At 43.5% G+C, this 26,002-nt stretch overlaps 1 protein-coding gene and 1 pseudogene across 1 annotated transcript in view; one reads left to right on the top strand and one right to left on the bottom strand.

Annotated features, from left to right (window-relative positions):
* TRPV4 (transient receptor potential cation channel subfamily V member 4) overlaps positions 1-25,103 on the top strand; it is a 121,311-nt gene extending 96,208 nt beyond the window's left edge. The window contains exons 13-16 of the mRNA XM_056528863.1: positions 3,443-3,759; positions 4,885-5,012; positions 19,006-19,127; positions 23,096-25,103. Of these exons, the coding sequence (XP_056384838.1) occupies positions 3,443-3,759; positions 4,885-5,012; positions 19,006-19,127; positions 23,096-23,256 (728 nt within the window). The 3' untranslated portion in view covers positions 23,257-25,103. The remainder of the gene's footprint in view (positions 1-3,442; positions 3,760-4,884; positions 5,013-19,005; positions 19,128-23,095) is intronic.
* On the bottom strand, positions 71-204 carry LOC130342557 (U2 spliceosomal RNA; annotated as a pseudogene).
* Positions 25,104-26,002: the final 899 nt, after the last annotated feature.

Raw genomic sequence — 26,002 nt, 5'->3', positions numbered from 1 at the left:
TCACCACTCCCCGAGGCACAAAAGTACCTCGGCTCTAGACCCTCTCAGCCTCATGGCGAGACCCGGAGGGAACAGGTCACATCGGGGCAGCCCTGGAAAGCCCTGGTACACCTGCATCCTCCATGCAGCACCCATCCCCACCAGCATGAAAACTGATAAGAACAGATACTACACTTGATCTTAGCCAAAAGGCCGAGAAGCGATGGGTGATTGAAAGAGCTTTATTGTCCGTTCAGTCATTACAAGTCATACAATAAATTACAGTCACACAAAGCATGACAGTACAATAGACAGCAAAGGTTCCCTAAGCTATACATTGCACATCATGCTACTCTAACACTCCGCTCAATCCTGTAATAAAAAGCACAAGAGATCGAACAACAAAACAGTACAATCTGTGATCGGGGTAGGGGTGTGGGCGACTATGTGGGGGTGGGGAGGGGGCAGATCACAGGGCCAAACTGCTGGGCTGTATCTTCAGGGAGACATGGGAGAAAGAGAGGGGTCTTCACTCCTCTTCTTCCTCATCAACGGCCGGGCTGTCCAAGATGGAATAGTCTCTAAGCAGGCTCTTGATGAACCTGCGGCAGTCCCGGACGGACATGTTTTCCCTGTTGATCACGAGGCGGTTCCTGGCAAGCCACACTGCGTCCTTAAAACAGTTCATAAGGCGCCAGGCCTCCTGGAAGGCCTCCACGTCGTGGGTCCCAGGGAACAGACCGTAAAGCACCGAATGGTACGATAGGCAGCTCCTGGGTACAGAGTCTCTGAGTTCATGTTCCAGGGCGTCCAACAGACCCTGTGCAAAGGGGCACTGCCAAAACACGTGAAAAGATGTTTCCTCCACGTAGGGGCACCGGGGGCAGTACCGGGTTGTGCACAGGTTGCGGGTATGCATGAATGACCTGAGAGAGAGTCCTCCCTTGACGGCCATCCACGACAAGTCCTTGTGTCCATTGGTAAGCCGCTTTGAGGCCACATTAGTCCAAACTGTCTCTGCAGTGGCTGCGGGGAGTCCCGGAACCAGCTCGGTCAAGTCCTTAGCTCGGATGAGCTTGTAGATTGTCTTCGGCTTCCATAGGTCGGGTTTCAGTCCTTCCAGCTGGTGCTCCCTCACAAACCGGACAACATCCCCGTAGAACCAGGGAGTGTTCCAGTTGTAAGGGATGGAGCTGTCCCACTTGTCCCAGCCCAACTGTCTCCAGAGGGGCATGAGAAACAAGCGAGACATGGACCTGCCCGCTGAGCCAGTCTTTTCAACAAGAGTCCGCTGCATGGTGACACATGCAAAGGAGGCCCTCAGCAAAGTGGGGATATCGGGTATTCCCTTCCCACCCTTGCAGGGCTCCTTGTACATCACAGTCCTCTTGACTCTGTCCATTTTGCCCCAGATGAAGCAAAACACTGTCCGGGTGATGGCCTTGCAAACGGTGGTATGGGGAGGCCAGGCCTGTGCGGTGTACTGGAGCACAGGCAAAACTTCACTCCGCAGGACAAGTGCCTTGCCTTCAATCGAGAGCTTTCTGGAGCTCCACAGTCCGATCTTCGAGTTCATCTTTCCTAGTCGGTCTTGCCAAGACTTAAGGGCCGCTCCTTCCTTCCCGAACAAGACTCCAAGAATTTGAATGAAGTCCGGCTTAACAGTAAAGGGGAAGGGGGCGGAAGAAGCCAAGTGCCATTCCCCGAAGAGCATGGCCTCAGACTTACCGCAGTTGACTTTTGCCCCCGAAGCTCTGCCGAAGTCCTCGCAGGTCTGGACGAGTGCAGTCACCGAACGCTGGTCAGCACAGAAGACGGTCACGTCGTCCATGTAGAGCGAGCACTTGACCTCGTAGCGATCTGGTCCTGGTGCGGTGATCCCTCTGATCTCTCCATTCTGCCGGATAGTCTCAGCGAAGAGCTCTATAACACAAACAAAAAGAAGAGGTGAAAGAGGGCAGCCTTGTCTAACCCCGGAAAGGATGGGAAAGGGGTTAGTCTTCCAGCCATTCACCAACACCGTGCTGTAAATATCAAAATACATGACGTTAACAAAAGAGCAAAACATCTTCCCCAGACCTAGCCTGCGCAAAGCCCTGTCCATGAATGCGTGGGAGACACGGTCAAATGCCTTCTCCTGATCTAAGCTGACCAGGGCGGCGCGGCCCCCACGGTCCTGGATGTAATGGACCGTGTCTCTCACAAGGGCAAGGCTGTCAGCAATCCTGCGACCAGGAATGCCGCAGGTCTGGTCCAGATGGACGATCTGCCCCATGACAGGTTTCAGCCTGTTGGCCAGCACCTTGGCGAGGATCTTGTAGTCCACGTTCAGGAGAGAGATTGGACGCCAGTTTTTCAGGTCACATCTCTCCCCCTTCCGCTTATACAAGATCGTGATCATCCCTTCCCTCAACGACGTAGGCATTCTGCCCCCCACCACCATCTCCTCGTACACCTCCAACAGGTCCGGACAGATCGGGTCACCCAGCGCTACATAGAGCTCGGCCGGGAGACCGTCACTGCCCGGGGTCCTGCCGGGCTTAAAGGATTTAGCGGCAGAGAGCAGCTCCCCCACCGTCAAGGGATCGTCCATAGCCGCCGCACCTGCGGGATCAACCACGTTAGTGACACCTGACAGGAACCTCTCGGCGGCTTCGGGGTCAGATGACTTGGGGGCGTAGAGGTTGCCGTAGAAGTCGGAGACGACCCCCACTATCTCCTCCTTGCCCCTCCTCATGTGTCCGGTCTCATCTCGTAGCTCAGTCAGGGGCGTGTGGCCAGCATGGAGCTTCCTGAAAAAGAAAGAGTTACACTTCTCACCCTTCTCCAGGTTCTCCTCCTTGGAACGAAAAAGAAGCGATGGGTGCTTGTCCCTCATCAGTACAGAGCAGGGTGTTCTGGCTTGGCTGAGGATGAGAGACCTGTAGCGACTAGCTAAAAGGGACAATTATTTTCCTCAGGGAGAGGCACCGGTGTAGAATGGAGCACTCCGCGGGCTTTCTGGGTAAGAAGTATGCAAAGTTTCTCATCACACCACCATATAAGGTAGCGTGCCCTCTGATCAGCTCTGGCTACAAAGTCTCAGAAGTTGATTGGGATTTATGCCAAGTCAGAGTATATATACCCAAGCATTTGCAATACTATATTTTTTCTGTTCAGGGGGCTCAAACTATTAACCTTGTAAAATGCTTACATATAAAAAACTATACTTGTGAACATGCCTTTAGATGTTCAAAATGAAAGACCTATGTACTATGTAATGACACAGCAGAGAGCTCTTCTGGCTTCAGTTTCAGTGGTAGTAGACTGTACCGAAAGCACAACTTTTTTTTTTTTTAAACTTCAAAGTAAATAAAGGGTTTAGATTTAGAAATTTAAAAACCAGATGCTCTAAATTAAAAAGTCTTCATGTGGTATGAAGATATATTTAGTAAATGTTGTTATTGCTGTCTTCTTCCCATAGCTTTGGTATCCTTGCTGAATCCCTGCTCCACAGAAGAGATTTGCAAAAATAATGGAACAGACTGTTCCGTGCCCGAGTATCCATCTTGCCGAGACAGTAGCACCTTCAGTAAGTTCTTGCTGGATCTCTTCAAGCTAACCATCGGAATGGGAGACCTAGATATGATCAACAGCGCCAAGTACCCAGCTGTCTTCATCATTCTGCTGGTGACTTATATCATCCTTACCTTTGTACTCCTCCTTAACATGTTAATCGCTTTAATGGGGGAAACAGTGGGCCAAGTGTCGAAGGAGAGCAAGCAAATCTGGAAATTACAGGTAAAGTTTCTCGGGTTTAACGCAATGTATTGGGGTTAGACTTGGAGTAACCCTAAACTTAATGTGCTCTGCTATGGTCAGTTTGTATTGGTTACATTCCTGTGTTGTGGACTCATAACTACATAACCTTATTTTTGTTCACTAGAATTTAAAGAATAGCTAAGAAATATTTATCACATGGTAAAATTAAAGAACACAGATTTAATTGTTTAACCAAAATTTTCATAAAAATGTTTGTGCTCGATGAATTTGCAGACTTTTTTTTGTGTCACTTTAGGACTAAAACCATTTAAAAAATGCTGCCACTTATGGTTGCACTCTGATTACATTGGTTTCTGATAACACTGCTGGTGTGTAATGTGCTGTCTGTGGTAACACTACTTCCTAACACTGCTGTGGCCAATTGTGCCAGATTGCTGTGATATAACTTACACAATGCTTTGTTTTGATTGGTCGCTGTAGTCACATGATTATTACACGACAGTGTTTAACATCACAGCATTGTAATCAGGGAGTAGTGATGTGTGCATATGCGGGAAAATTAAAGGGGTACTCCGGTGGAAAACATTTTCTTTTTAAATCAACTGGTGCCAGAAAGTTAAACAGATTTGGAAATTACTTCTATTAAAAATCTTAATTCTTCCAGTACTTATTAGCTGCTGAATACTACAGAGGAAATTATTTTCTTTTTGAAACACAGTGCTTTCTGCTGACATCACGAGCACAGTGCTCTCTGCTGACATCTCTGTCCATTTTAGGAACTGCCCAGAGCAGCATATGTTTACTGTAGTCAGTTCTTAAAATGGACAGAGGTGTCAGCAGAGAGCACTGTTCTCGTGATATCAGCAGAGAGCTCTGTGTTCCAAAAAGAAAAGAATTTCCTCTGTAGTATTCAGCAGCTAATAAGTACTGTAAGGATTAAGATTTTTTTTAATAGAAGTAATTTACAAATCTGTTTAACTTTCTGGCACCAGTTGATTGAAAGAAAAAAAAAAGGTTTTCCACTGGAGTACCTCTTTAACAACAATAATAATAAAAATAATAATTTAAATCATTTTTAATAACATCCTACTCTTTGAGTAGTATGGAAAGCCACTCAATTCACCTTTTATTTATTTACATCAGTGGGCCACCACCATTCTTGACATTGAGCGGTCATTTCCAGTCTTCATAAGAAAAGCTTTTCGTTCTGGAGAAATGGTAACAGTTGGGAAGAATTTAGATGGGACTCCTGATCGACGATGGTGCTTTAGGTAAATTTTCCCCTTTTATGAAATATTCAGTGACATGCTAATATACCATACCTTGACAATAACCACGTTATGAAGATTAAGGAAGATCCACCCTCTGATCCCCATCCTTGCATTGCGGCCAGACATCTGCTTCATTTATAAGAAGGCATCCAATGGAGAAGCATGTGGCATACATGTCACTATGTCTCCTCCATAGCAGCACACTATGCGCAAGTAGCAAGCACAGGCGCAGGGAAGGAGACAGGGTAAGAATTATTATCACACGCTCCTCAATCCCCCCATTTTATAGACTGGAAGCCTTCCAGACGAAACATAAGGGGTAATCGGGGGTTGGACCTGGATTGATTTTCACAACATACACAGAGGGAAGGTATGATATATTAGCATGTTAATCATTCTAACAATTACTGCTTGCTGTAAATTAAGTTTGCTGTAAATGTGCTAAAGGGGCTAAATGTGCTAAAGGGTGCTAAAGGGGCTAAAGGGGGGGCGCAACACTGTTCCCTCTAAGCTTTGACATCTGCTAAGCAGAGTGGTTAGGGAGCTGGGCAATGTTCCATCAAAGGGGGTGGCAATCACATGATTCTGTCATATGACAATTAGCTGTATATTTTTTACATGTGAAATGAAAAATAAACGTGCTTCACCTGTATCTGAAACCTAAATCTGGCACCAAAACAAAGATCATAACATGAATATAGCCCAAGAATCAAGCTCAATATATGCATACAGCACCAGTAGAGATTTGCAAAAATAATGGATAAATAATATCTAACTACAGCACCAGAACCGATTTCATTACAAAAATAAGACACCAGAACAAAGCCCATAACTTTAATATAGCACAGGAACCAATTACATAACATAGAGAAAAGTCCCCCATGCTGTTCTCTTCCCTTGCAAATGAGAATAAGCTGTACCTACAATTTAAATATGACCCCCAAACTGTCCTCAAAGAAGAAAATGTAGCCCCTTTATTGTGCCCCTTGATCTGAATATTGCTTCACACTCTGTGCCCTCATTTAGGTTTGGCTACAACTGCAACCCCCCTGTATCCCAAACTAGCCCCCTCATTTAGTTATGGCCTCACACTGTACCCCCTTATTTAGTTTTGGTCACACACAGTGCCCCCTCTTTTAGGTATGGTCCCAACTGGCCCCTATTATACACCTTGCACAGGGGTACAGCCCCAGTAATGAATACTTACCTTCTGATACACCCACCCTGTTACTTGGCTGCTGTCACACAGTGCAGGATCAGTCTCTCCAGAAGATGCAGCTGCTTTGTTGATGTCATTGCTTCCCCTGAATGGTAAAAAGGGTGCCCTAGGACTGGGGAGGGAGCTGAGCAAGGCTCTCCTGCAGTTCTTCAGGATGTGGATACAGTTGAATTCACCTTATGCCCCTGGTTCAGCTGCGAACATGCCAGGTTTCTGCCCAGTCAGTGCTCGGGCTGTTATGATTACAGAGTGGAGTCAGTTTAAGCGGTGTGGTTGTGCACCTTAGAGAGAACACTTGTAGACAACCCCTTTAAATGTTAAAGGATCATTTCTAAAAACGTTTGACATATCCTAGTGATTTGTTATAAGATTTGATTAGTGGGGTTCAGGTGTTGACACTCGCTAAAACCGATCGCTAAAACAAAGCGGCAGTAGTGCTGGGCTGAGTGCTGTGTCTGTTAGTTTCTTATCAGCTTTTCTTGGAGAGTTGAGTGTCTGGTGTACTGCATTATAGAAAGTCTGACACGTTCTATAAATCCATACATTGACTGTTTAGCTGAGTGCTTCTGCCGCTTCATTTTAGTGATTGGGGGAGATCATGACACTTGAACCCCAGCAATGACTAGGAGTTTTTACAAATGAATTTTAGAAAACGAAGTTAAAGCACGATTAATTGTTTGGTCTTTGCTATCCTATTAGTCATTGAATGACAAAACATTTGGTAGGAAGGTTGTAGTAAATTCTCCCCTTGACTTTGTGTAGGGGAGAACTGTTGTAGGTATTTAAATTAAACTAATTCCAGACATTTCCAGATATTTCTACTGCAGTGGCCACCACAGGAGAAGTGTAGTATTAACCCCTTAAGGACCGGGGCTTTTTCCGTTTTTTCATTTTCAATTTTTCCTCCTTAACTTTAAAAAATCATAACTTTCACCTAAAATTCTATATGATGACTTATTTTTTGCGTCACTAATTCTACTTTGTAATGACATTAGTCATTTTACCCAAAAATCTACGGTGAAACGGGAAAAAAAATCAATGTGCGACAAAATTGATGAAAAAACACTATTTTGTAAGTTTTGGGGGCTTCTGTTTTTACGCAGTACATTTTTCGGCGAAAATGACACCTTATCTTTATTCTGTAGGTCCATACGGTTAAAATGATACCCTACTTATATAGGTTTGATTTTGTGTCACTTCAGAAAAAAATCATGAATACATGCAGGAAAATTTATAAGTTTAAAATTGTCATCTTCTGACCCCTATAGCTTTTTTATTTTTCTGCGTTCAGGGGGCTATGAGGGCTCATTTTTTGCGCCGTGGTCTGACGTTTTGATCACTTTTTATTCACTCTTTTGTGGTATAAAAAGTGATTAAAAATGCAATATTTTGAACTTTGGAATTTTTTGCGCGTATGCCATTTAAAAAGTGGTATATTTTTATAATTCGGACATTTCCACACGCGGTGATACCACATATGTGTATTTTATTTTCATTTACACTGTTTTATTTTGTTACTAGGAAATGCCGGGTGATTCAAACTTTTAATTCAGAAGGGAATACCTGAAAGGGTTAACTTTTTATTTTACACTTTTTTTTAATCAAGCTGATAGGTGCCATAGAGACCTATCAGCTTGCAATGGCTGATTTCATTCACAGACTGCTGCCTTGCCATTGCATGGCAACAATCAGTGAAATCGGTGATTGATTGCTCATGCCTGGATCTCAGGCTTGAAGCATTCAATCAGAGATCAGACTGCAGGAAGGAAGGTAAGAGACCTTCCTTCTGTAGTGCAGCTGTTCGGGATGCCGCGATTATACCACTGCGATCCCGAACAGCTCCCTGAGCTAGCCGGGCACTTTCACTGTCGTAAAGGGTTAATAGTGTGCGGCACTGCGATCGGTGCCGCGCGCTATTAGCGGCGGGTCCCGGCTTCACTATGACGCCGGCCCGCCGCGATATGATGCGGGGTTACCGTGTAACCCCACGTTATATCACAGGACCGGGACACATGACGTAGCGGTACGTCATGTGTCCTTAAGGAGTTAAATTGTAACTTAAAGGGGTACTCCCAGAGGAAACAAAAATCAAATAAACTGGTTCTAGAAAGTTGAACAGAATTGTAAATGACTTCCATATAATAATCTTAATTCTTCCAGTATTTATCAGCTGCTGTATGCTCCAGAGGAAGTTGTATAGTTCTTTTCTCTCTGACCACAGTGCTCTCTGCTGACACCTTTGTCCACGTCAGAAACTGTCCAGAGCATGAGCAAATTCCTGTAGCAAACCTCTACTGCATGGGACAGTCCCTGACAGACAGTGGTTGCAGAAGAGAGTACTGTGGTCAGACTGGAAAGGACTACACAACTTTCTCTGTAGCATACAGTAGCTGATAAGTACTGGAAGGTTTAGGATTTTTTAAGATAAGTCCTTTACAAATCTGTAAAACTTTTTGGCACCGGTTGATTTGAAAATATTTTGTTTCCTCCAGAGTAGCCCTTTAATGGCTGTCTATGCAATGAATAGACATCATTACTCCAGTTTTTACAGAGAGTCTCCCAAGTGGGTATATGCACAGGAGTTGTCTTTTTGACAACCCTTTTAGGAAACATTTTCTAAAATGGCCCAATAATTGAAGCCTTTTTGTCCTCCTTTATAAAAGCGGTGTAAGACAAACAAACTATTTATTTATATTCTAATCTGCACTAAAGCTTCACCTTAATTCAGATAATAGTCATTATATGTATGCAGTTACAGTAAATAGAACTTTTTTTTTGTAATTAGCCAAATCAGAAGATCCATTACACTTTCAGAATAGTTTACTCACTGCTAGATTATGCGGCCATCAATCCACAAACACAGTGTCATCTCTGATTATACAGTCATTTACAAGCAAATTTAGCACAAAGGGGACTCCTGGTAAATAATTTGTATCTCATTTGAGATCACCTTGCTGTATGCGATTGAACTCTCTGTAGCACATCAGAAAGACTTAGGATATTCATTTTCCAGTGGATAAAAATGGCAAGTGGAGGAATACTCCCCATTTTTTTTTATTTTATTAACACAGTTTTATTTGGTGTCATTTTATAAGTCGTATTTGTAAATAGGCATGTTAGTTTTCGAATGATATGGCTTGGTTTTAATGCTCTGACTACACCAAATCTATCATCGCCTTTTGCATATGCTCGGCCTTTAAAGTGGGTCTTGGCATTTACATTGCACTTGTATATAAAGAGGTTAGGCCAGACAGGTTCCCAAGGGCATCACTCAGGATCATTAGAGTGGGGGTTGTGGTGGGTCTTAATTTGCATATTAATAAAGTCTCCAGCTATACCACAAGGCACAGCATGAATTAACAGATGGTATTTAAATCTTCTGGTAAATATGAGAGACAGGCAGTGACTGGCAATTATGACAGTATTTAATGGAATATCTGTTATTGATTCATAATTAGACCTCATTAGACCCTTGTCTATTTTGTGCTCATTTCTGCTTGGAATGAAAAGGTTATCTTGGTTCATCAGGCAAAACTCCATTTTAAAAGTACGACTCAAAGTAAGCATTTGATGCTACAGGGTTAACATCCAAGTTAAATTACTCATTTTTGATACATTTAGTTTTTGAAAAAAATACAGCCTACAGAGTCAAAAAGTAATGTACACCACATTACTGGCTTATGTACAATGTAATAATACATATAACAATACAGGTATTCAAGTGCAGTAATAACTAGGAAAGTAAACCTGTCAGTGTAAACTAGTAAAGTTAAAGGGGGTATTCCAGGAAAAAACTTTTTTTTTTTTATATATCAACTGCCTCCAGAAAGTTAAACAGATTTGTAAATTACTTCTATTAAAAAAGATTCCAATAATTATCAGCTGCTGAAGTTGAGTTGTTCTTTTCTGTCTGGCAACAGTGTTCTCTGCTGACATCTCTGCTTGTCTCGGGAACTGCTCAGAGTAGAAGAGATTTGCTATGGGGATTTGCTTCTACTCTGGACAGTTCCCGAGACAGGTGTCATCAGAGAGCACTTAGACTGAAAAGAACAACTCCACTTCAGCAGATCATAAGTACTGAAAGGATTAATATTTTTTAATAGAAGTAATTTACAAATCTATTTAACTTTCTGGAGCCAGTTGATATATACAAAAAAGTTTTTTCCTGGATAACCCCTTTAACCTCTTAAGGACCCATGACGTATGCGTACGTCATGAGTCCCAGTCCTGCGATATAACGCGGGGTCACACGGTGACCCCGGATCATATCGCGGCGGGCCCAGTGTCATAGTGAAGCCGGGACCCGCCTCTAATAGCGCGCGGCACTGATCGCTGTGCCGCGTGCTATTAACCCTTTAGCCGTGCGCTCAAAGCTGAGCCGCGCGGCTAAAAACGAAAGTAAAATGTGCCGGTTAGCTCAGGGAGCTGTTCGGGATCGCCGCGGTATAATCGCGGCATCCCGAACAGCTGTAGCACAGGAGGAGGTCTTCTTACCTTCTCCTGCGCTGTCCGATCGCCGAATGAATGCTTCAAGCCTGAGATCCAGGCTTGAGCATTCAATCGCCGAAAACACTGATTGATCCATTCCTATGGAGATGAATCAGTGTAAAAGATCAGTTAATGCAATGTTATAGAGCCCCCTATAGGAGCTATAATATTGCATAAGAAATGTGTAAAAAAATCATTAACCCTTTCAATTATCCCTTCCCCTAATAAAAGTTTGAATCACCCGGCATTTCCAAAAATAAAAAAAACATTATGTAAATAATAATAAAAATAAACATATGTGGTATCGCCGCGTGCGGAAATGTCTGAATTATAAAAATATACCGCTTTTTAAACCGCTCGTTCAATGGCATACGCGCAAAAAAATTCCAAAGTCCAAAATAGCGCATTTTTGATCACTTTTTATACCACAAAAAAGTGAATAAAAAGTGATCAAAAAGTCTGATCAGAACAAAAATGGTACCCCTAAAAACTTCAGATGACGGCGCAAAAAATGAGTCCTCAAAGCGCCCTGAACACAGAAAAATAAAAAAGTTATAGGGGTCAAAAGATTACCATTTTAAACGTATAAATTTTCCTGCATGTATTCATGATTTTTTTCGGAAGTGATACATATTCAAACCTATACAAGTAGGCTATCATTTTAACCGTATGGACCTACAGAATAAAGATAAGGTTTCATTTTTGACAAAAAATGTACTGCGTAAAAACAGAAGCCCCCAAAACTTACAAAATTAGTGTTTTTCATCAATTTTGTCGCACATTGATTTTTTTTCCCGTTTCACCGTAGATTTTTGGGTAAAATGACTAATGTCATTACAAAGTAGAATTAGTGACGCAAAAATTAAGCCATTATTGTCACGATTCGGCTGGCTGGAGGTGGATCCTCTGTGCCAGAGAGGGATTGGCATGGACCGTGCTGGTGGACCGGTTCTAAGTTGCTACTGGTATTCACCAGAGCCCGCCGCAAAGCGGGATGGTCTTGCAGCGGCGGTAGCAACCAGGTCGTATCCACCAGCAACTGCTCAACCTCTCTGACTGCTGAAGATAGGCGCGGTACAAGGGAGTAGACAAGAGCAAGGTCGGACGTAGCAGAAGGTCAGGGCAGGCAGCAAGGATCGTAGTCAGGGGCAACGGCAGGAGGTCTGGAACACAGGCTAGGAACACACAAGGAAACGCTTTCACTGGCACAATGGCAACAAGATCCGGCGAGGGAGTGCAGGGGAAGTGAGGTATAAATAGGGAGTGCACAGGTGAGAATACTGATTAGGCCTGCTGCGCCAATCAATGGCGCAGCGGCCCTTTAAATGGCAGAGACCCGGCGCGCGCGCGCCCTAAGGAGCGGGGCTGCGCGCGCCGGGACAACACAGACGGGGAACGGGTCAGGTACGGGAGCCGAGATGCGCATCGCGAGCGGGCGCGTCCCGCATCGCGAATCGCATCCCGGCTGGGAGTAATATCGCAGCGCACCCGGTCAGCAGGTCTGACCGGGGCGCTGCGAATGAGAGAACGCTGCGAGCGCTCCGGGGAGGAGCGGGGACCCGGAGCGCTCGGCGTAACAGTACCCCCCCCCCCCCCTTGGATCTCCCCCTCTTTTTGGAGCCTGAGAACCTGAGGATAAGACTTTTGTCCAGGATGTTGTCCTCAGGTTCCCAGGATCTCTCTTCTGGGCCACAGCCCTCCCAATCCACCCAAAATTTTTTTTTTCCTCTGACCGTCTTGGAGGCCAGAATCTCCTTCACGGAGAAGACGTCAGAAGAACCGGAAACAGGAGTGGGAGAAACAAGTTTGGGAGAGAAGCGGTTAATGATGAGTGGTTTAAGGAGAGAGACATGGAAGGCATTGGGAATACGAAGAGAAGGAGGAAGAAGGAGTTTGTAAGAGACAGGGTTAATCTGGCACAAGACTTTGAAAGGACCAAGATAGCGTGGTCCCAGTTTGTAACTGGGGACACGAAAGCGGACATATTTAGCGGAGAGCCATACCTTGTCTCCGGGAGCAAAAATGGGGGGAGTTCTTCTTTTCTTATCGGCAAATCTTTTCATCCGGGATGAAGCCTGTAAAAGAGAATTTTGGGTCTCTTTCCATATGGTGGAAAGATCACGAGTCACTTCATCTACAGCGGGCAAACCAGAGGGCAAGGGGGTAGGGAGGGGGGGAAGAGGGTGACGGCCGTACACCACGAAAAATGGGGACTTAGCAGAAGACTCAGAGATTCTGAAGTTGTATGAGAATTCGGCCCATGGTAGAAGATCTGCCCAGTCATCCTGGCGGGAGGAAACAAAATGCCATAAATAGTCACCCAGGACCTGATTAATTCTTTCTACTTGCCCATTGGATTGGGGTGATAAGAAAAAGAGAAGTTTAGTTTAATCTTGAGCTGTTTACAGAGGGCCCTCCAGAATTTAGACACGAATTGGACGCCTCTATCCGAGACGATCTGCGTGGGCAAACCGTGAAGACGAAAAATGTGTACAAAAAATTGTTTTGCCAACTGAGGCGCTGAAGGAAGACCAGGAAGAGGAATAAAATGTGCCATCTTGGAAAATCGATCAACGACCACCCAAACAACTGTGTTGCCACGGGATGTGGGTAAGTCTGTGATAAAGTCCATACCAATCAGTGACCAAGGCTGTTCGGGGACAGGCAGAGGATGAAGGAGACCAGCAGGCTTCTGGCGAGGAGTCTTATCCCGGGCACAGACAGTACAGGCCCACACAAAATCAACAACATCCGTCTCCAGAGTCGGCCACCAATAAAAACGAGAGATGAGTTGCAAGGATTTTTTGATGCCCGCATGGCCTGCGAGGTGGGAGGAGTGTCCCCATTTGAGAATCCCGAGACGCTGGCGTGGAGAAACGAAGGTCTTCCCTGGAGGAGTTTGCCTGATGGAGGCTGGAGAAGAGGAGATCAGACAGTCAGGAGGAATGATGTGTTGCGGAGAGAGCTCTACTTCCGAGGCATCCGAGGAACGAGAGAGGGCATCGGCCCTAATGTTCTTGTCGGCAGGGCGAAAATGAATTTCAAAGTTAAAACGGGCAAAGAACAACGACCACCTGGCCTGGCGAGGGTTCAGCCGTTGGGCAGACTGGAGATAGGAGAGATTCTTGTGATCAGTGTATATGATAACTGGAAATTTTGATCCCTCCAGCAGATGCCTCCATTCCTCAAGCGCCAATTTAATGGCCAGTAGTTCTCGATCCCCGATGGAGTAGTTTCTCTCCACCGGAGAGAAGGTCCTAGAAAAAAAACCACAAGTAACAGCATGCCCGGAAGAATTTTTTTTGTAGAAGGACAGCTCCAGCTCCCACTGAGGAGGCATCTACCTCCAATAGAAAGGGTTTAGATGGGTCAGGTCTGGAGAGCACGGGAGCAGAAGAAAAGGCAGACTTGAGATGTTTAAATGCGTCTTCCGCTTGGGGAGACCAGGACTTGGGATTGGCATTTTTCTTGGTTAAAGCCACGATAGGAGCCACAATAGTGGAAAAGTGTGGAATAAATTTGTCTGTAATAATTGGCGAACCCCAAAAAACGTTGGATAGCACGGAGTCCGGAGGGGCGTGGCCAATCTAATACAGCAGCTAGCTTATCTGGGTCCATTTGTAGTCCCTGGCCAGAAACCAAGTATCCTAGGAAAGGAAGAGATTGACATTCAAAGAGACATTTCTCCATTTTGGCATAAAGTTGATTGTCTCTAAGTCTCTGAAGAACCATGCGGACATGCTGGCGGTGTTCTTCTAAGTTGGCAGAAAAAATCAGAATATCATCCAGATAAACCACAACACAGGAATATAAGAGATCACGAAAAATTTCATTAACAAAGTCTTGGAAGACGGCAGGGGCGTTGCACAGGCCAAAGGGTATGACCAGATACTCAAAGTGTCCATCTCTGGTGTTAAATGCAGTCTTCCATTCGTCCCTCTCCCTGATGCGGATGAGATTATAAGCACCTCTTAAGTCCAGTTTGGTAAAGATGTGGGCACCTTGTAGGCGATCAAAGAGTTCCGAGATAAGAGGTAGGGGGTAGCGGTTCTTTACCGTGATTTTATTAAGTCCGCGGTAATCAATGCAAGGACGTAGGGAGCCATCTTTTTTGGACACAAAAAAAAAATCCAGCTCCGGCAGGAGAGGAGGATTTGCGGATAAACCCCTTTTTTAAATTTTCCTGGATGTACTCTGACATGGCAAGAGTCTCTGGAGCAGACAGAGGATAGATTCTGCCCCGGGGTGGAGTAGTGCCCGGGAGGAGGTCAATAGGACAGTCATAAGGCCTGTGAGGAGGTAAAGTCTCAGCTTGCTTTTTGCAGAACACGTCAGCATAGTCCATATAAGCCTTAGGAAGACCGGTTACAGGGGGAACCACAGGGTCACGGCAGGGAGTACTGGAAACCGGTTTAAGACAGTCCTTGAAACAAGAAGTACCCCAATTCTTGATTTCTCCTGTGGACCAATCAAGGGTTGGGGAATGGCGTTGAAGCCACGGTAATCCAAGAAGAATTTCGGAAGTGCAGTTGGAGAGGACCAAAAATTAAATTTTTTGTGATGAGGTCCGATGCACATCAGGAGAGGTTCCGTGCGGTAACGCACGGTACAGTCCAATCTTTCATTGTTAACAGAATTGATGTAGAGGGGTCTGGCGAGACTGGTCACCGGGATGTTGAACCTGTTGATGAGAGAGGCCAAAATAAAATTTCCTGCAGATCCGGAATCCAAGAAGGCCATAGCAGAGAAGGAGAAGGTAGAAGAAGATATCCGCACAGGCACAGTAAGGCGTGGAGAAGCAGAGTAGACATCAAGAACTGTCTCATCTTTGTGCGGAGTCAGCGTACGTCTTTCGAGGCGGGGAGGACGAATAGGACAATCCTTCAAGAAGTGTTCGGTACCGGCACAGTACAGGCACAGATTCTCCATGCGGCGTCGTGTCCTCTCTTGAGGTGTCAAGCGAGACCGGTCAACTTGCATAGCCTCCACGGCGGGAGGCACAGGAACGGATTGCAGAGGACCAGAGGAGAGAGGAGCCGGGGAGAGAAAACGCCTCGTGCGAACAAAGTCCATATCCTGGCGGAGCTCCTGACGCCTTTCGGAAAAACGCATGTCAATGCGGGTGGCCAGATGAATAAGTTCATGCAGGTTAGCAGGAATTTCTCGTGCGGCCAGCACATCTTTAATGTTGCTGGATAGGCCTTTTTTAAAGGTCGCGCAGAGGGCCTCATTATTCCAGGATAATTCGGAGGCAAGAGTACGGAATTGGATGGCATACTCGCCAACAGAAGAATTACCCTGGACCAGGTTCAGCAGGGCAGTCTCAGTAGAAGAGGCTCGGGCAGGTTCCTCAAAGACACTTCGAATCTCCGTGAAGAAGGAGTGTACAGAGGCAGTGACGGGGTCATTGCGGTCCCAGAGCGGTGTGGCCCATGACAGAGCTTTCCCAGACAGAAGGCTGACTACGAAGGCCACCTTAGACCTTTCAGTAGGAAACTGGTCCGACATCATCTCCAAGTGCAGGGAACATTGCGAAAGAAAGCCACGGCAAAACTTAGAGTCCCCATCAAATTTATCCGGCAAGGATAATCGTAGGCCGGAAGCGGCCACTCGCTGCGGAGGAGGTGCAGGAGCTGGCGGAGGAGACTGTTGCTGGAGTTGTGGTAGTAGCTGCTGTAGCATCACGGTCAGTTGAGACAGCTGGTGGCCTTGTTGCGCTATCTGTTGCGACTTCTGGGCGACCACCATGGTGAGGTCGGCGACAACTGGCAGTGGGACTTCAGCGGGATCCATGGCCGGATCTACTGTCACGATTCGGCTGGCTGGAGGTGGATCCTCTGTGCCAGAGAAGGATTGGCGTGGACCGTGCTGGTGGACCGGTTCTAAGTTGCTACTGGTATTCACCAGAGCCCGCCGCAAAGCGGGATGGTCTTGCAGCGGCGGTAGCAACCAGGTCGTATCCACCAGCAACGGCTCAACCTCTCTGACTGCTGAAGATAGGCGCGGTACAAGGGAGTAGACAAGAGCAAGGTCGGACGTAGCAGAAGGTCAGGGCAGGCAGCAAGGATCGTAGTCAGGGGCACCGGCAGGAGGTCTGGAACACAGGCTAGGAACACACAAGGAAACGCTTTCACTGGCACAATGGCAACAAGATCCGGCGAGGGAGTGCAGGGGAAGTGAGGTATAAATAGGGAGTGCACAGGTGAGAATACTGATTAGGCCTGCTGCGCCAATCAATGGCGCAGCGGCCCTTTAAATGGCAGAGACCCGGCGCGCGCGCGCCCTAAGGAGCGGGGCTGCGCGCGCCGGGACAACACAGACGGGGAACGGGTCAGGTACGGGAGCCGAGATGCGCATCGCGAGCGGGCGCGTCCCGCATCGCGAATCGCATCCCGGCTGGGAGTAATATCGCAGCGCACCCGGTCAGCAGGTCTGACCGGGGCGCTGCGAATGAGAGAACGCTGCGAGTGCTCTGGGGAGGAGCGGGGACCCGGAGCGCTCGGCGTAACAATTATATATAATTTTAGGTGAACATTTTTAAGAGTTATGATTTTTTAATGTTAAGGAGGAAAAATTTAAAATGAAAAAACGGAAAAAGCCCGGGTCCTTAAGGGGTTAAGTATATAGGTTGGATCAGAAGTTTAAAAAAAAAATAAAAACTACCTGAATTTACATGACTGTATTTTTGGTCACTTCAAGGTCTATACATCTCTTGACAAAACCTTCTTGTGTTCTTTAAAACATATGGACATATCCGTAACTAAAATATGGCTGTGTAAACACTTTCTAAAACAATCATAACTGCATAAAAGAAATAAATAAGAGTTTTCAGGGACTTCAAATAGGTTATCTATGGACATAAAACTTGCTACATATGGCTGGGGTGCATTTAAAAAAATAAATAAAATAAAAAATGATACTCACCTGCCAAATCCCTCATAGCTACTATTCTGACACCACCTAGGGACTGGGAGGTGTCAGAACAGTTAATGAGGAAGCAAAGCAGGTGAGTATAATTTGTAACAGGCCATATGATAAAAAATACCTGGACAAACAAAGGAAATGAACATCGTTGCGGCAGGCATAGGCCATAAGCATTTGATTGATGAGAGTCCTACTCCTTGCACCTCTGTTGATTACTTGAATGTAGCGCTGCATCTGTTGCATTGGTTGCTCTTGGAGTAGAACATTTGCGGGCTATTCCTGGCAGAGAATCCCCCCTGAAATCCAACCAATTGCTGTAAGTGCTCATTGGGAGTAGACAGATACATCAGAGGTAGTGAAGCATACATTTTTATTTAAAGAAGCTTATAGCCATAAGTCGGATTTTGGGATTCCCTGCTAGAAACACCCCGAAACTCTTCCTACTCCAATTCTTCCACCACTCCACTACGGACCTGGTACCGATGGCCAGTGGCTTCCAGATTCCAGACATGGGAACTCAAAAGCCCTGAACAGTGTTGTGCCTACTAGTGCAACACAACAATGTGAGCATAATTTATTGCATTTACCTTTGGGATTGTAAAATAAGGGTAACGGCACTATAGCGCCATTTTCTGTTCTTTTTTTTCCACATTTCTGCATTGCATTGTTTACTCTGGCAGAGCATCATACATATGGTTGTGGCTATGTCTGGTACTGCAGCTTATTCCCTTTCAATACTGAAATGCAGGGCCAGGCATAGCCACAGCTGTATGTTTATAGTGTCTGTGTAAACAATGGTCATTCGATCAGTGAGAGTGCTAAGAGTCGGACCTAATCAATTAAATACCAATAGTAAATACCCAGAAACCCCTCTTTATTGCAAAGGCAATGAAAGGACATAAATTTGCTTTCTTATGACTGTGTTGCATTGCTGAATCACAGTTTAGGTAATGTATAGAATTGCCTACAGTGTCAAGTAAAGCAATGGATAACACAGTGTGATATAATGAGTTATGCTAAAGGCAATGCCACATTTAACAAACTCAGCTATGCTACATCTTTATATATAGAATTATTTGTATCTGTATAACCATCAAGGATCATTTGCTGTCCCTTCTACTATAATATCAGAATAGATTTACATCAAGCATTACAGAAAAAAAATTAGCATGTTGGGAAAAAATATAATAAAAGACACAAACATGTAGTGTAGCATTTGTTCTAGCATGTATTTATTAGTAGACTGTATTAAAAAAAACAAACGGTCTGCATACTGTACATCATGTTATGTGAAAGTTTACTCCGTACCATCCTGTTTATTTTGTGTGCTGTCTTTATAACATGGTTTTGTGTTCACCTTAGGGTTGATGAAGTGAATTGGTCTCATTGGAATCAGAATCTGGGCATCATTAATGAAGACCCTGGAAAGTACGATACTTATCAATATTATGGTTTTTCACAAACAGTGAGGCATCTACGGAGAGGTAGGTTTATTTTTATTACATATTCAGTAGATACATTATATTGAACAAGGATAGAGATTTTCATAACTTGCTATGCCCCCTTTTTATGCTCGTGAGGCCATCACTTTATTAGCATACTGTGACTTTGGTATGCTTAATGGATTAGTTCTATTGCTAATAGCATGTTTTAATTCTAAGAGTAAATGATCCATCAAACATTTCACTGACAACAGTACAACTTGGCTCAAAAATTTACTGAGCGTTAATGCATATACAGCGTTTAATGGATGAGCCCTTTAGCATCCTAATAGAGTTCATGGCAATGGCCTCTTTAGGGTTATCATTTACATTTTGTATTATGTACTAAATTCTTGTAAAATTGTGTAAAAATGTTTTCTATAATAAATAAAAAATGTGTATACAGTTTAATGTATGATATCATTTTGTGTGTCCAAAAAGGAATAGTTGATGGTGGTAGAAGAAGCAGGGCCTTTTAGAGGGATCACCATGATGGGGATTTAGGGGAGCCAGTCCTCAGCAGCTGCTATGTTATAGATTGATGGATCAAGTCCACAGAATAACCAATGAGATCGTCTTATATCAATTTCCTGAATGAAAGAACATTTAAACCTCCTTGACACGGCTCAGAAATTTCTGTTGGTAAAAATCAGACACAACCTTTTAATCAGGCTACTATTAAGTTAACAAAAAACAGGAATTCATGATTCCTGATTGTTCCAGGTGCTGCCAGGCCGTTGCTGCCGTAGACAAGGTCCGGAATGGAAAAAAGGTTTGCTCACTTGGAGCAGGAATCCCTCAGCACTTCCAGACACATCAATGTGTCTAAAAACACGAGCTTTATTTCATCTTCATTTAAAGCATCAGGGTAACAAATCAAGTTAAAAACATGGACCGACGCGTTTCGGCTGTGTAGCCTTTTTCAAGGTCTGCTGCAGACAAATATCTTATGCCGAATAAATATACAAATGGATATAGAACTCCTCCCTCTTGTGCACATCACTTCCTGTATTGTTCCTGGGCCAACACTCCTACATTTACACCTGGTCAATGTAACGAGCAGTATCGCTCCTAATTCACACTTAGTCAATCTCACAAGCGGATAAGGGGCAAAAAAATAAATTAAAAAAATTATTTTTGATTTCTTTTTTTTTTTCTTTGTCTCTTATCCGCTTGTGATATTGAAAGGTGTGGATTAGGAGTTATACTGCCCTTTTTTTTTTTTTTTAATGCCCCTTATCCGCTTGTAATATTCACCAGGTGTGAATTAGGAGCTATACTGCCCCCCTTTTTTTTTTATTTGTACTTTATTTTATTTTTGCCCCTTATCCACTTGTGATATTGACCAAGTGTGAATTAGGAGCTATACTGCTCCCCCTTTTTTTTTTTTTTTTTTGCCCCTTGTCTGCCAGCCCATTGTATCTTTGTCCATGGGGCATGTTGTAAACCATATCTCTGAATGTTCTTAAAAAGCAAGATGGCTGGCCACATAAAGATGTACAAAAAAATAATACACTGGGTTATAGTGTGGGTGAACAGGAGATCAATTTGGGGTCACTGACTGCTATTTGTACCTGGATCCTGGAGATCTGTCCAATAGTCATTGTCGCCAGTCATGTGAGCACTCAGTCGGCACAACGAATATTCAAATCGAGCAGGCTGGCCCACCTCCAGTGCGCAATTCACGGAAGATGGAAGAAGATCTTTGGAGGGACAGATCTCCAGTTTGCAGGTACAGTACGTATAGGAGTCAGTGACCCCTCATCGGTCTCCTCTTCACCCACACTATAACCCAGTGTATTGGGTTTAGTGTGGGTGAATAGGATGACTGTTTCATGTATTTGGCTCTGATAAGTAAAAAAAAAATATTTTAAATCTAGGCGATTTATTTGTATGCAAATATACCCATTTACTTTATGGGTATGTTTGCATACAACAGAAATTTCTGCAACTATGCCGTTCAGCTGAATAAGGCTTGCAGAAAGGCCTTTGGGTTCCCATGGGCACCAGTGCACCACAACATTTGAATGCTAGCTTGCTATCTGTGGTTTCACAGTGCACTGGCTCTTCAATGAAACAGAGAGAATTTTGAATTTAGCCAAAGACCTTATTGGATAATTTTATTTAGATTAAAAATATGTATACTTTTGTAAGTTGTGCATGTTCTGTACCATGTGTATAAGTGACTAATAAAGTGAGGCAAAAAAGTATTTAATCAGCCACCAATTGTGCAAGTTCTCCCACTTAATAAGATGAGAGAGACCTGTAATTTTCATCATAGGTATACCTCAACTATGAGAGACATAATGAGAAAAAAAAATCCATAAAATCACATTGTCTGTTTTTTAAAGAATTTATTTGCAAATTATGGTGGAAAATAAGTATTTGGTCACCTACAAACAAGCAAGATTTCTGGCTCTCACAGACCTGTAACTTCTTCTTCAAGATTCTCCTCTGTCCTCCACTCGTTACCATTGTCTGTTTTTTAAAGAATTTATTTGCAAATTATGGTGGAAAATAAGTATTTGGTCACCTACAAACAAGCAAGATTTCTGGCTCTCACAGACCTGTAACTTCTTCTTCAAGATTCTCCTCTGTCCTCCACTCGTTACCTGTATTAATGGCACCTGTTTGAACTTATCAGTATAAAAGACACCTGTCCACAACCTCAAACAGTCACACTCCAAACTCTACTATGGCCAAGACCAAAGAGCTGTTAAAGGACACCAGAAACAAAATTGTAGACTGAATCTTCAATAGGCAAACAGCTTGGTGTAAATAAATCAACTGTGGGAGCAATAATTAGAAAATGGAAGACATCCAAGACCACTGATAATCTCCCTCTATCTGGGGCACCACGCAAGATCTCACCCCGTGGTGTCAAAATGATAACAAGAACGGTGAGCAAAAATCCCAGAACCACATGGGGTGACCTAGTGAATGACCTGCAGAGAGTTGGGACCAAAGTAACAAAGGCTACCATTAGTAACACACTACTTCGCCAGGGACTCAAATCATGCAGTGCCAGACGTGCCCCCCTGCTTAAGTCAGTACATGTCTGGGCCCACCTGAAGTTTGCTAGAGAGCATATGGATGATCCAGAAGAGTATTGGGAGAATGTCATATGGTCAGATGAAACCAAAGTAGAACTTTTTGGTAAAAACTCAACTCGTCATGTTCGGAGGAGTAAGAATGCGGAGTTGCATCTAAAGAACACCATACCTACTGTGAAGCATGGGGGTGGAAACATCATACTTTGGGTCTATTTTTCTGCTAAGGGACCAGGACGACAGATCAGTGTAAAGGAAAGAATGAATGGGGCCATGTATGGTGAGATTTTGAGTGAAAACCTCCTTCCATCAGCAGGGGTATTGAAGATGAAACATGTCTGGATCTTTCAACATGACAATGATCCCAAACACACCACCCGGGCAATGAAGGAGTGGCTTCGTAAGAAGCATTTCAAGGTCCTGGACTGGCCTAGCCAGTCTGCAGATCTCAACCCCATAGAAAACCTTTGGAGGGAGTTAAAAGTCTGTGTTGCCCAGTGACAGCCCCAAAACATCACTGCTCTAGAGGAGATCTGCATGGAGGAATGGGCCAAAATACCAGCAACAGTGTGTGATAACCTTGTGAAGATTTAAAGAAAACGTTTGACCTCTGTCATTGCCAGCAAAGGGTATATAACAAAGTATTGAGATGAACTTTTGCTATTGACAAAATACTTAGTTTCCACCATAATTTGCAAATAAATTCTTTAAAAATCAGACAATGTGATTTTATGGATTTTTTTTCTCATTCTGTCTTTCATAGTTGAGGTATATCTGTGATGAAAATTACAGGCCTCTCTCATCTTTTTAAGTGGGAGAACTTAATTGGTGGCTGACTTAAACCTTTTTTCCCCCCACTGTATATCCTAAATAATTATTGATACTTCTATGAACCAATCTATCAATCTTAACCCTTTGTAGATCGCTGGTCTGTGGTGGTACCTCGAGTGGTTGAACTAAACAAAGCACCTCATCATCCTGATGATGTTGCGGTTCCGATGGAACATATGCAGCGTACAAATCCAAATTACCAAAGACCTGGATACCCAAACAACTGGAAGAAAGATGAAACAAATATTTAATATGGTTCCTCTGCCTCAGCCTACCAACTCCCTTTGTGCCTATAGACACTCATAACTCATGAAAACAGAGGTCCATCTCCATCTGTGCTGCTAAATCAGTGTCTGGAACTTTGCACTTTTGCACAAATGTTTATTTTATATATGGCTGGACCAGCTACTGGAGGCCGGATCCAAACTGTAAACCAATATTTTAATTTTTAATATTTTTGTAAGTTTTAAAGAATTTTTTTTTTGGGATGTTACAGTTTTTCAGATAAATGTTTATGAAAAATCAAAACTGTAACATGATAGTTTTGTTTTCTGTGAGAGAAGACACTTCTACATATTGTACTTGTTTTTAGCTGCCTTAATGTTGTACATTTTATGCTTTGAAATGTTTTTTTATATTACATACAGTATTATACATAATGTTAAGTAATTCTCCAATATTCTTGGAGTCTTAATAGTATAATAAGCACGCACTAAAGCGTGTTTGTATAAAAAATTAAGCCTTTTGTGTAGTATTACTGTTATTTGAATGGAATACATTCTCCCTTTCCAGTAGTCCCTAAGTTTTTATGTAATGTTTAGTCGCTTGCCATCTACGGAATTCCAAACCCATCATGTTTTATTATTTTCTCACTGCATCTTCACACATGATTTGTGGGCTGAAAGATACAGTATATATTGCATTTGGTGTAAATATTTCTTTCTGAGGGCTGTAATGTAAAAAACAGCAAATGGTCCTCTTCCACCAGCAAACCTGCCATTTATTTTCTTACATGTAAAATTAATAATGACTTTGGAAAAGGTTCCCCACACATATTTAGAGCTCATTATTAACTAAATAAAACTGTGCAGGTGAAACCTGGAACTCTTTATAGATTGAATATTGCAGTAAGGATTACTTTTAGGGTCTAATCACACACACGGTATCCTGCGCATATTTGATGCACAGGATTTGAAGCTGCAGACATGATTTGTTATTTTGTCTAGTTTACATTGAAATCTGCAGCTTTAAATCCTGCGCATCAAATATGCGCAGGATACTCTGTGTAAATACACCCTAAAGAGGTATTTAGATATTCTAAACTCTATATTTTGCGGTAGCCTCGCTAAAAACTTAAAGCATTGATCCTCACCTAGCCCATTTCCTTCAGCACCTTGTAACCACTTGTTGCTACTTCCAAAAAGAGTCTTCCTAGCAGGACCTGCCTGCTTAGCCAATCACTGAAAAGACTCATATTGGAAGCAGCAACAAGTGACGAGGGGTAGACTGGAAGGTGCTGGAACAGGAGTTGCAAAAACCAGGGTAGGTGAATATTATTTAAATTAAATAATAAACTAAATACGAAAAAATAAGTAGGATACTGGAATACCCATTTAACCCTAATATTTGTATAAGACATTAATAATTATAATGCAAGCACTGCTTACATGATTTCAAAAGAAATTCTCACCAAGAAATTATTTTTTTGTGGCCCCAGTCTTAAAGGAGAACTCCATTGGAAACATCTTATCCCCTGTCCTTTGGATAAGGGATAAGATGATAGGTCGCGGAGGTCCTGCCGCTGGGGACCCCGCCATTTTGTTGCAGCTTCCGCATTCATGACATCACCCCACGCCCCCTCCATTCATAGCCATCACGCTTCCTCCCATAGACATGACGTGGTGGCTTGCATCGCCAGTCATCGGGCATGGAGGAGAGTTTGCTTCGTACACCGAATGGCAGGGGGGGGTGCCCCTGTGAAGATTGTGGGGGTCCCCAGCTTTTGGATAGGGGATAAGATGTTTCCAGCGGAGTAGCCCTAGATCATGATCAATATGGGTTTAATCATGTAAATAATTCTCAGATTCCATGATTCCAGCAGGAAAGAGACACATCACTGTCCATGAGCTTAAATGGGCATTCTCATTAAAACAAATTTTTACTATTGCACTCCTTATGGTAAATGAAAAATATTCCTAATATACTTTTTTTTTTTTTAAATGAAGTTTTCTATGTTTTATTTGTGCTTAAAAAAGCTCAAGAGCACATTTTCCCCCAACTCATACACAGACTTTGGACCAAAGTCCGAACACAGGAAGTGCCGCCTGGAGTGCAGCCTCATCCAATCATAGCTCCTCTTACACATGACTGCCATATGCTGTTGGCTGGACCCCCCTCAGCACTCCAGGCGGCACTTCCTGTGTTCGGTCTTTGGTCCAAAGTCTGTGTATGAGTTGGGGGAAAATGTGCTCTTGAGCTTTTTTAAGCACAAATAAAACATAGAAAACTTCATTTTTTTAAACAAAATATATTAGAAATATTTTTCATTTACCATAAGGAGTGCAATAGCAAAAAATTTTTTTAATGAGAGTGCCCATTTAACTGAAAAAAAAATTGGCATTGTAACACAGATGGGAATGACTAAATACATCACAGTGTGTCAGATTGCTAAAATGTGTTATGATATAACACATTGTTTTAAATATTTCTTTAAATGCCAGTGTTTAAATGGCTTAAAGAAATTATCTGAAGATTAAAAGTTATCTCTTCTGCACATAAATAGCTCACAACTAGCTGATCGGTGGAGGTCCAGCTACTGGGACCCAACCATCACAAGAATGGAAGTGCCTTGTATCCGAGTAAATGGAGCAGCAGTGCGAATGTTTAGCTTCCACTGAATTCAATCTCTATTTTGTTTCGACATGCTGGGAGTTGTAGTTTTGCAACTTCTGGAAGCATCCTGGTTGGTAAACCCTGCTGTAGGTAGTTAGGTAGCCA

Source organism: Hyla sarda, chromosome 1 (genome assembly GCF_029499605.1).
Source record: "Hyla sarda isolate aHylSar1 chromosome 1, aHylSar1.hap1, whole genome shotgun sequence".
Taxonomy (NCBI): Eukaryota; Metazoa; Chordata; class Amphibia; order Anura; family Hylidae; genus Hyla; species Hyla sarda.
The sequence above is the reverse complement of the archived record's forward strand: the minus strand, read 5'-3'. Positions and strand labels throughout refer to the sequence as shown.